General features: G+C 31.6%; 1 protein-coding gene across 2 annotated transcripts in view; it reads right to left on the bottom strand.

Annotated features, from left to right (window-relative positions):
- Positions 1-5,628: 5,628 nt before the first annotated feature.
- The window catches only part of LOC145277556 (GDP-mannose 4,6 dehydratase-like), a 337,466-nt gene continuing 330,444 nt past the window's right edge, over positions 5,629-12,650 (bottom strand). For both annotated transcript variants that reach the window (XM_080129028.1, XM_080129029.1), the window contains 2 exons: positions 11,726-11,789; positions 5,629-6,495 (listed from right to left, as the gene is read on the bottom strand). In XM_080129028.1, the coding sequence (XP_079985154.1) occupies positions 11,727-11,789 (63 nt within the window). In that variant the 3' untranslated portion in view covers positions 5,629-6,495; position 11,726. The remainder of the gene's footprint in view (positions 6,496-11,725; positions 11,790-12,650) is intronic.

The raw sequence follows: 12,650 nt of genomic DNA, 5'->3' as shown, positions 1-12,650 counted from the left end.
TTCCAGGTAAGCATTGTCTGAAGATAGTGTTTCCAATCCTACTTCATGAACTTTAATTGTAAAATGATTGCATAAGAAAAACACACACAATGGAAATATCTTGTATATATTTTATTTCATTCATTTTATTTTAGTAAATTCGTTGATGTTTGTGTAGATTGTGCGATGTTTTAAACCAATGCATTACAGATGAAAACATTTACATACTTACGTGTCATGTCGAAATTAGTATAAATTCCAAAATTTATGAAAAATGATCCAGTAAAAATAGAATTTATCAAATTATGGAATTTTATCCCATGTTTTAATGTGGAAGAGTTGTGCGACCAATTCAGTATGATAAACTGACTTATCTCCCTTGACTTACATTAAGGGTCCATCATTATTTTTCTAGTACATCTTTTACGGATTCATTTTTTATATTTTTTTTAGAATTTATAATAATTTCGACATGATGCATAATTACATAGTGCATTTCAGGTGAAAACATTAATTTAAAAAATTACCAATCTATACAAGCACCAGTTGTTTTTCTTTTTGCCAAGAGTTGTGATTTAAGGCATTGTCCAATGTTGATCAACTTTTTTTAATTGAGAACAAAAAAGCTCAATAGTTTTTTTTTTATATACAATAGTTTTAGATTTATTTCGATTCCATCATTTTTGTTAGGAAAGAATCCAATGTACAAAATTTAAAAATTAAATGCCTTTAAAATTGCAGTGTAAATCATTCTTGTAATTGACTGAATTTACCTGATAAAAAAAAATGCACATGTATATCATCGAATTCATAAGAATATTAAAAAGTGCTCAATATACAAATGTATAAAGCAAGATGTAAACACGGATAAAAGCAGGAATTTAAAAAATATTGTTTTCACCTATTTCATATGGAAATATGGAATTGCTTACAGATCATTAAAAACTTCTTTTTAATTAAACCTATTATATATATATATATATATATATATATACGCACACACACACACACACACAATTTTTTGAATGCGATATGATATATATAATTATTTTCACAATCAATGTTGCAACTTACATAACATCCGGTCTGCAGCGTTGTTTGATTATGAATGTGGAAATATATCAAACAGTGTAAATCGCCTTAATAAACTAATAAATTATGGTTTTACTTAAGGTGAGTTACATACCAATTCAATTTAACTATCGAATGAGTTTAAACTTGCTTTAGTATTTAAATTTATTTAAAATCTTCCTGATCTATAATAAAAAAAAATGGTTAAAAAGCAGCAGAAAAATCAGTAAATATATTATTCCAATGACATGTTTGCCACTCAACATTTTCCAGGTGGCAAAATTGAACACAATAAAAAGACGATTCGTATTATTTGGATTCTTTGGACGATTGGTCTCATCTTGAGTGTTATTTTCATAACGTTTCAGTCGATGTAACCTGCGACCATCTCCACGTCTAACCTGGTGAACTCTGGAATCTGCATGTAATGTCAAACTGAACAGTTTATTTAATTTATGGGGATAACCATGACTGAGTAAAAAGTCCAAGGTAATTAACAATTGTAGTTTGAGTGTCACCCACACTGAGGATTGAACCTGTAACCTCCAGAAGACTGAATTTTACAAAGTGCTTTACCATTATGTCACAGGTTCTTGCAGACAATTTTAGTATGAATTGTAAAAGCCATGACTGATGGAACGAGCAATAAAGAATTTTGTCCAAAATTCTATGAAGATTTCAAAGTTCAATAGTATGATTCCTAGAGTTCGACAAGATACACCTGAAAAAGGTCAGAGGTTACATTGAACAAAATTACATCTGATGAGAACAGTAGTCCAAAGAATTAAAATAATAAAACCGAAAATGAAATTTATTTTGTGACTTCATGTCTACAATTGAAATTCAAAAAAAAAAAATGTAAAATTCGTCTAAACTTCTGAAACGAAAATGTGTTCTTTTCAAAAGTTAATATACAAAACATTCAAAGAGTTATTTTTTTTTCTTCCAATCTCGAGCTCAGAAGATATAATTTTACAAAAAGAAACACTATTAGTGAATGATGTTAACGTGATGTAATTCTGCCATTTCCAAAAATTCTGAATATCAAAAAAATAAGTGAAAGCAATCGTTTTAAAATAAATTTCTACACCGATAAAAGATTCCAAGAAATAGGTTTTAAATTTATAAAAACTAAAAACAATTATCGAATCCCATATTTGATTAAAAAGAGATTGGAGATATTTTGATCAAAATGTGATTCCATATGTCTTCAAAATTGTTTATTTCTATAAAAGAAAAAAGTTTCGCTGCAATGAAATGGGTAGCATTTGTTCGTTTAAGCTTAACCACACACAAACATAAAATATATGGAAAATTAAATTTAGTAAATTCAAATGAAAATCATTTGTTTTAAATATTTCATTTCTTCATTAACAGAAACTTTATCAAAACATCAATACATGCCAAGTAGGAACACTTTATTAAAAGTCTGTATCATTAATACATGTAGCCATACTGATGAGTCACAGCTGTGTTTGGGTGACTAATTGATTCGATCAATGATGCCTCGGTTCAATCTCAAGAGAATATGGATACCCCCTGTAAGGGTAGCCGCATGAATAATTGTGAGGCAAGGGTTGCTCAATCCTCAACCATACCTCTCTTGAACCAGGACTGCTTGAGTCCAGTGGCAAGAAGTGCTAGATGCCTGAAAACAATGCCGAGATAAGCAGAGAGCACCTGGAATTCCATTTTACTCATTTTAGTACTGACCAGGCTCAAAGTTACTTAATTTTGATGATTTAACGGGAACCAGTGTATCAACATGATTATGCCGTATGCATGTATAGACTAATGATTAATAATATATATTAGTTACTAGTAACTAATATATGTGTTTGTGTGTTCCCTAATAAGGAGTTGAATACTTTGGTATTGCACGAAGCAATAAACATTTGTAAAGATTAAATTTCTACAGTTTAATGGTTGCATGGCAAAAATTATAAGAATGAAATATTAGACATAATAAAAGAACAAACATTTATTTTGGCTATTTTTTGGTTGTATACTTTTCAATATATTTTTCTTTCACTTTGAGTTTTATTCTTACGTATCTTACATATATTTATTGTTTGTGAGAGACTTGGTCATATGAATGAAAGGTGAGAAACTGACAATGTGCTGTTTATTTTGCCTACATTTTATCAAATATTGAGCACTCTTTCCATAAATATAACAGCTACATATTGCTTCAAAATTTCATCCACTCTCTGAAAAAAATTCCAAATTGTTTAACTTTGTAAGCTAACACGTATTTCAGCATATTTCATACAATATCAAAAACTTCTGTAATCTTAAAAGTTGCAATTTGGTGTTTTGCAAAGTTTTATAGTGTGAATGAAATTCTGAGGTAATATAAATATTTAAGCTCTTCTCCATCGGAAAAATTGAGCTTTTTTTTGCACAAGATTGATACATAAATTCTTATAAGTTGTTCTATTTGAGTTGTATTACAGGAATAAGAATGGAATTATCAAGCATAAGTAACTATGTATATTAAAAAAAAATAAACATATGAACTACATATATATATTTAAAAAAAATGATTAACTACACATATAAAAAAAAATAATTCCTAAATCCATGTATCATACTGAAAATAAATGAAGAAGTTATGGTTTTGGATCCCTTATTTTTTAATCTTTTTTAAAGTATGTAATATTTTCATTTTTCTAAGGAATGCAATCATTCATTGAAGAACTGTTACTTGGACAAATAATCTTTATTTCCACATCATTTTGACCAATTCTGTTTCTTTCAAGTGTAACAATAATTTGATAAATGTAGTTTTACTGATAAGAATCGATATTTTGAATACAATTTATAAAAATTTCTCCATAAATTAAGAACAGTTTTGTAACAACATCTATGACTTAGAATTAATTCTAACTTAACATCTAAACTAAAATTATTTACAAACTTGGAGGGTTGTATTACAATCCACAGATTTATGAAAAAGTGGTCAAAAATTTTAAAAATATAACAAAAAATGTTATCAATGTTACTTCTCTATCTGAAAAAAGTTTTTAGAGGTTTTACTCATTTTAAAACATTTAATCAGTTCGAAAATCAGACAGTGTTTATTGATAGATGCGAACAAGTTTGGAAAAATGAGTTAAAACTAAAAACTTTTTTTAAATACTGTCAGAAACCCACCAAATCTATGTTATGTTTACATATATCAAGTGGGTTTCTAACAGTATTTTGTCTAATTTTTAGTTTTAACTAATTTTTCCAAACTTCACGTATTTAAAAGTCGGCTAGCCGCCATTTCTCTTGCTCGCATCTATCGATAAACTCTGTATGATTTTCGAATTGATTAAACGTTTTAAAGTGAGCAAAACCAAAAGATTTTCCAGATATGTAGAAGAGTAACTTTGATAACATTTATTTATATTTTTTTACCCCTTTTTCGTATGTCTGTAGATTGTAATACAAACCCAGTTTGGGTTTATTTAATGCCAAAATGCAATATACCTAAAATCAATTTTCATTGGTATTTTCCCAATGGTTTCACCATATAAATGAATCTGGTTTTGGTATCCACTAGATTCTGTATGCCTTCATATGGTCATGTGTTTTACCTGAAGAACAAGCTGATTTTTACCTGCATTTCTATCCAAGGTTTTGATTATTATTACCTGAAGAACAATCCGAGAATAGTGAATCATGAAAATAAAAACAAGGAATTTGTCTAAAATAAATAGTTCTTTAATCATTTTCAAAAATTCTAGTATTTACAAGTTGATAAAAATTTGCAAGGATTATAAAGTTAAGGCGTATAATGCAATAGAATTATGTTGTCATGGAACATTGTTGTGTGCGTTTGTTTCTTGGGTAGTTTTTTTTTTAGTTAACTTTCACTGTTCCTACCTAAAATAATTATTTGTTTTACCAACTTGATTGTGAGGGGGGGGTCAGAATTAACCATGCTTAACATTTACTAATCGACAAATGAATCTTAACGTAAAATACTTATTTTATCAAATAAATTAATAAATAAAGATTTTTTTTAATAACCCTTCAATTACTATACTACTTCATTTTTTCTGTTTTTAAAGGCAACTCTCGGTAGAAAATGATACTCAAAAACTGGAAATTCAAATGTAGAAAAAAATGAATTGAAAATGTTTGAAAGCTAGTTATGATTTAAAAAAAAAAAAAAAAAAAAAAAAATTTTTTTACATTTTCAGAGTAAGTTTTTGACTACGGCTAGAAGACATTTCATCCTTGAAATGAAGTTTAAGTTTTTATTTTTCTTCTGTTTTTAAAAATTAAATTGGAAATTTAAATGTAGAAAAACATTTTGAAAGCTTTCAATACTAAAAAAAAAAAAACTTCATTCACACTTTCAGGGTGTTATCCATTTGTAAAGATGGTTACTGAGTTTTAACTAGAGGTATAAGATGTATTTTATCCTTGAAACAAAGTGATTTAAGTTACTCAAAAAATCTTTGTCTATTTAATAAAATAAACATTTTATGCTAATATTCATTAATTAATACTGAATATTTAATTAAAAGCAAATAATTAGTTTATATTTCAGTATTTTTTCATTTTTTTTTTTTTTTTTGTTAAAAATCAAATACTTTCAGCCTAAATTTTATGGCACATCAACACTTTTCTAAGGTATTCAATTCTGAAATACAATACCTATTTTTTAGGAGTTACTGAAGAGATTGCTATTTTGCTAATTGATGGGGAGTGGGGGTCATACCTTTTTCTAAAAGTATTATTACATAACAATGAGCAAAAGATGTGAACAAAATTCATTGATCCAATTTATGTTAGCAATCATTAAGTCTCCTTGTCAACTTGAAGATTTGTATCTCTCTAGTAATACTTGTAAGGTTTAAAAAAAGCTTTGCTTTAAATCTATTTTTTTATTTTAAAAACAATATTAAAAAATAAAGAAAAAAATGAAATTAAAATGGTCTTTTAAAATGTCCCACTATAGTAAAGATTTTTTGTTTTTAAATAATTCAAAAACAAAAAAAAAATACCAAATAATATTTTAAACGTTTAAAGACACATTTTAAAATGAGCTTAATTCACAACCTTGAAAAATATCTTTCATAGACTTTCAGAGAAAAATATATCAGTCACATCTCTGAAAGGAAATAAAGTAAAATATTGTTAAAAACAAACTTACTTTATCAAATCCAAAAAATAAATCCAGATTATTGAATGTATTTGTTTCTGAACGTCCATGAAAGACATTTTCCAATGTTATCAAGGTTTTATGGCATTGCGGAATAATAGTTTTATGTGACAAAAAAGATGAAATGGAAGATGAAAAGAAAAATTAAGATAAAAATTAAACAATACTGTGTGTTAAAAGATTCCCACAAAAAATAAAATAAATGTAACCCCATTTTTTTTTTATGCAAAAGTAAAGGTTCCCATGAAAGTAGAATGAGAATATGATGGTAACGGCGCCCATATCTGAAAAGATAAAAAGAAAAATAAATATTTATGTGGAAATATGTTTCTTCAATTATATTTCACCTTTTTTTATATACCAATCCTTTAATTTATGAAGCTCAATGTAATTACAGGACATATAACAAATAAATGACAATCTATATTCCAAATTTTAAAATTTTGACCATCTTACCGTTTATTCCTTCAAGTATATTTGACATGCACAGCACCTGTTTCATAGTGCAAAATAATTCATTTAAGTATTATATCAATCAATGAATTTATTTTGCCCTTAACTCATCAGAAGAAATAGCACCTATCAATCCATTAAAATAAAATAAAATGCATATGAGCATGATTACAAAATCTGAAAATTAAAAGAGAAGTTGCAATTATTTTTTATGTTTATTATGCCATCTTTGAATTTCGGATTTTGTAATCATGCCCATATGCTTTTATTTTCTTTTAAAATTGATAAGTGCTTTTTTTCTGATGTGGAAAGAGCAAAATAAATTCATTTGATATAATGAAACAGATGCTGTCAGGAATTGTGCATGTATTTGTAAAATATATACTAGCATGCTGCCCAGCATTGCCTAGTTGTAAAATACGCTTAAATATGATATTTTGATTAATGCAGATTTCGTATTTATTAGTCTATTATATTGGACCCAATATATAGTAATGATTTAAACAAACAAAAAAAAATGACTCCTGCACCACCACTGAGAATTGAAACCAAAACGTTTTGCTTATGATTTATTTTTTCCTTTGACGTTAATGAAGACATGTTTGCAAGGCTAAAAATTAAAACATAAACCAATAGCTATTATGTTACACATGCATATTCATAATGCTGTCGTTCGACGTTCACCTGGAAAATTCCATTTGCACAAATTTTCTCGAGCTAAAATCCAAATAAAGTTTTGCATGAGTTCAAATACCCTATATATATAGTTTCATGTACATAGATCAAAAACTGACAGGAGTTTGGTAGGCAAAATGTTTTTACATGAATATATATATAGGCATACATAAATATGTATAAAGAGGTTTGTATTTACTTTTTTACGCAAATATCACGCAAGTATAAATCATGTAGAATATCTAAACTAAAAAACGCATCGAAGCACAAAAACTAGGAACTCATGACTTCTGGAAAATCTACAACAGTGTAGTAAATAATGGGCAATCAACAATTTCCCCACTAACCAACAATCACGAGGTTCTTTGCTCAGCAACCAAGAAGGCTAACATGCTTGCCAGTCGGTTTGCCTCAAACTCCACACTGGACCCTCTAAACCACCCCCTACCTCAATTTCCTATGCAGACAGACGCCACGCTGGACGATCTGATAATCACCCCTGCTCAGGTGCATGCTATCATAAAAAACCTTGACACTTCCAAAGCATGTGGACCCGACCTCATCCCAGCTGTGCTATTAAAAAAGTGCTCAGCCGAAGTAGCTCCAGTTCTCTCCAAACTCTACAACAAATGCCTTAATGAATCTTGCTTTCCGGGCTGTTGGAAAACTGCTTCTGTGGTACCAGTAATCAAGAATTCTGGCGAAAGAACTGACCCATTAAATTATCGCCCTATTAGCCTCCTCCCACTTTTTGCCAAAATATTTGAGACCTTAATTAACCATGCTCTAGTCCAGCACCTTACAGATGCTAAACTTCTGACCGACCAACAATATGGATTTAGACAAACCCGTTCCACGGCAGACATCCTCACTGTAATCTCTGAACGCATATACCATTCACTGGACAAAGCGGGAGAGGGCTGAGCGGTAGCTCGAGATATATCTAAGGCTTTTGACAGGGTATGGCATGAGGGTCTCCTCAGGAAGATTAGATCTTACAGTATCACTGGTAGAATACTTAACATAATTAAATCCTTCTTAGATAAGAGAAAAATCCAGGTTGTCCTCGACGGTCGTACATCTAAACAATATGATATAAATGCGGGAGTGCCCCAGGGATCTATCCTTGGACCTCTGCTGTTCCTGATATTCATAAATGACCTCCCCGACAAAATTGCCTCTGAGATGGGTATATATGCTGATGACACCACACTCTATAACAGGCACGACAGGAAAACAAATGAACATATATCTAAAGTAATGGCAGAAACACTAGAGGATGACCTCCAATCAGTAGTGGAATGGGGACAAAAATGGATGGTCACGTTCAATGCCGCCAAGACAAAACTGGTTTCATTCAATAATTACAATAAACCTTCTCTACCACCTATAGCAATGGCCAACGACTCTTTATCTGAGAGTACGTCTCTCAAGCTCCTTGGCCTAACGTTCACAGGAAACATGAGTTGGAACAATTACATCGAGGGCATTGCCAGGGCCGCTACGAGGAAGGTGGGCTCTCTCTACCGTGCTAGAAAACTTCTAACACCCGAAAGTATCCTGTACCTCTATAAGGCCACTATTCGCCCTTGTATGGAGTATTGCTATCATATTTGGGCTACTAGTCTCTACTCCTTGACAGGGTTCAAAAGAGAGTCGCAAACCTGATAGGCCCTAAACTGGCATCTAAGCTTCAGCCTCTGTCCCATAGTCGAAACGTTGTATCCCTCTGCCTGTTCTACAAGTATTATAATGGTGAATGCTCTGAAGAACTGCAAGCATTTGTGCCCCCACAACGTGAACATCCTCGACAGACCCGACAAGCTGCAAAATCTCACCCCAACACTGTAGAGATCCCTAGATGTAAAAGATCTTTCTACTCCAGTAGTTTCTTCCCCAGAACTGCTAGACTTTGGAATTCCATTCCAGGTCACTGCTTCCCCAACTGTACTGACATGCATAAGTTCAAGTGCAACGTGAACCAACATCTCGCTGCCCTAATCCCTACATAGTACCCCAGTAGATGTTTCCCCTGATAGTAGCCCCTACACCAAAGTGGCAATGTGCCTTGTTTGGGGTGAAAATGTAATAAAAAAAAAAAAAAATATCTGCGTGAATATAATTACACATAATAGTTAACTAAAGATGATCATCCCATAAGAAAACCGAAAAAACTAATAGGGAATTCATTGAAATGAAAGTTTAAAAGAATATGAAAATTAACTAGATCTTTTGCAAATGAATGCAATTCCATGAGCCATATATAAGAAACCCAGCACTACGCAGATACTGGAAATAATCGAGCATTCTACCAGGCACTTTGCACTCATCAGATGGCAAAAGTCTCCTTACTGACAAAGAATCACCAGCATTGCTGGGCAGGACACTTGGTCTCGAATGGATGACACGAAAATGCCCAAAGCCATGTTCTATGCCAATTTGTGCTGGGCAAATGGGACAGAAGTGTTCTGCATAAATGCTACAAGGATCAACTGAGGCAACAGCTGCGCACAGTTGACACCCCAAAGAAAGATTGGGAAGGCAGAGCAAAAGACAGGGACAGTTGGAGAGCTTTGTCAAAGCGAGGCACTGTAACTTTCGAGATCAACAGAAAAAAAGCCACAGAGGACAAACATAAGAGGAAAGTGTTATCTGCCCAAGGCCCCTCTTCCTAGGGATTCTCATGCCCTGAGTGTCACAGAATGTATTACTTAGGATTTCTACACAGTCATGGCTGACAAACCAAGAGCACACTACCCTCATGGATTAAATAAAGGGTCCCGAATTTTATCCCAGGAAAAAATAGGCTGGAGTCACAAATAGTTGAGAGGTCGCCCCCAAAATAGAATTTCTTCTCGGAGCTGATTTAATAACTGAAAATATGATGCTATTAGCATGTATTTCGAGTCGTGGATGGAACTTTCTAGAATTTCTAAAATGGAACACTACAGCTTAGAACTTACTCAAGCCCTCTGAAAAGAACACTTTTCTGATCTATGTTTAGAAGTCTGCAGAAATGCTTGAAAAGAATATTTTTATTTACTAATGTAATGTTTTTAATAGTAAAAGTTTTATATTATTATCTATATATCTATAAAAGTGAAAATGTCTGTGTGTGTATGTCTGTGTATATTTCCCTACCAAATAACTGTCAATTTTCGGTTTAGAAACTCAAAATTTGATATACGGGGTATTGAGATTTAGGAAAATCTTAATAGGGTTTCTGACAGAAATTTTGCTGTTAAAGGTCAAAGGTCAACGATTTGACCTTTGAGAACTCTAACAAACTCCTCCGCTAATTTTTGGTCTAAACAATTGAAATTTTAGATATAGGTTACTTGGACATGGATCTAACTTTATAATTTGATTTGAGCCCAAAACAATAAATGCTAAGGGATCATAATTGGGGTTAAAGTTTTAAAAAAATTGACCTCTGCAGTCTCTATAAAATTACTCAGCCAATTTTTGGTCTAAACATTTGAAATTTTACATAAAGTGTAATCAGGCATAGGGCACAGTTTTTAATCGGTTCTTGGCTGAAAAGTTGGCTGGCAAGGGGTCAAAGTTAAAAAGACTTGACCTTTGCGATCTCTAGCAAACTATTAAGCCAATTTTGGGTCTAAACATTTGAAATTTTACATGAAGGGTATTTAGACATGCAGCAAACTTTTTAATCAGTTTTTGAGTGAAAATTTGGCTGGCAATAGGTTAAAGTTCACAGAGTTGACCTTTGCACACTCCTCCACCAATTTTGGGTTTAAACACTTGAAATTTTAGATGTGGGGTACTTGAACATGGGTCAAACATTTTAATTTACTTTGAGCCCAAAACAAATGTTAAGGGGTCAAAATTGGGGTCAAAGTTAAAAAAAAAAAATTGACGTTTGCGGTCTCTACCAACTTTCTCTATGTTAGTTAAGGAAGCCTATTATATAGAAAGGCATTATTGTACATATTCACACTTTTTAATATATGCATATGCACATAAAGTTATGGACAGTACATAGGGCCTGAGCAAAGCCGGGCAGAACTGCTAGTAGATTATATTTTATATTATTATATATTAAAATATTAATTTTATATTATTTATATATGTTTACATTTATTTTGTATTCATATTATATTTCATACTATCATTTTTTTTATACTATCATTTACATAAGAAATTGTAATTTCTTCATATTTTACAGAGGAAAATTCCTCTTATGACACAAGTTATTGCTGAAAGAGGTCGGAGGTTACATCAGCCAAAACATTGTAAAAATAATACTCAAGATGAGAACAGTAGTCTTAATAATCCAAATGATACAAATTATGAATCCTCATCTCAAAAAACATTTAAAAAAGACGATGCATTGTCGATAGTAAAGAAATGTTAAGAACTCACCTTAGGCATTCGGATTTGTCTTCATTACTTTTAAGTCACTTTCAACCATTTCTTTAACCAGCATCTGTAATTGAATTTAAAAATAAAATACAATTTTCTTCTTTATGAGAGATTCTAGTCAATTTATCATCTTTGCTTTAGCATCCGTTTTATATGCTGGCATGTGCTGGTGTCAAAACTGTAACTTTATGCAATTTGTTTTTGTTTAGTTAGTTATTTTTTTTTTTACTCAAAACAAGGTATATTATCACTTGCTCTAACCAGGGCCCATCGCAATGCACCATGTCTCCCTACAGTAACAGTCTACAATATATTGAAGTTTAAATTGCACTGTAGAGAATTGTTATAAATCATTTTTATGTAATGGCTTGAACTTATTTTTGTTTCCGTAGAGGCCACTTGAGGATAAGGGTTAAAGAGTGTACAGTAGTCAATGGGACAATATCATAGTAATCGTTAGTAGTGGAAATTTGGTAAATAAGGTATATTACCACTTGGAATATAAGAGGCTTTTATTTGAGATCATATCTAAAAAGGGCTGTGGGGAGTTGAGCAGCAAGATGTCTGTTCACATTACATTTAAACTTCTGCAGGCTAGTACAGTCAGTGAAGTAAGAAACAAGGTGGAAATTTCAAAGTCCAGGAGCCAGAGGTAAGGAACTATTAGAGTAAAAGGCTTTCCAGCATCTAAGGACTTCAACAGAGAAGGGGTGTGATTTTGCTCCTTGTTGGGTTAGTACGTCAAGGGGGCACAAATGCTAAGAGTTCATTAGACCACTTTCTATTAAATTATTTATAAAACAGGCACAGGGGTGCAATGTTGCCGTGATGGGACAGAAATTAGAGCTTGACAAATAGTGCAAGACCTATAAGTATACAGGTTGTGTATCCCTGTATCAACTAAAGCGATTGAACCCTCCCTCTA

The sequence above is a fragment of the Euprymna scolopes genome, chromosome 6 (assembly GCF_053919585.1).
Source record: "Euprymna scolopes isolate OS-2025 chromosome 6, ASM5391958v1, whole genome shotgun sequence".
Lineage (NCBI taxonomy): Eukaryota > Metazoa > Mollusca > Cephalopoda > Sepiida > Sepiolidae > Euprymna > Euprymna scolopes.
The sequence above is the reverse complement of the archived record's forward strand: the minus strand, read 5'-3'. Positions and strand labels throughout refer to the sequence as shown.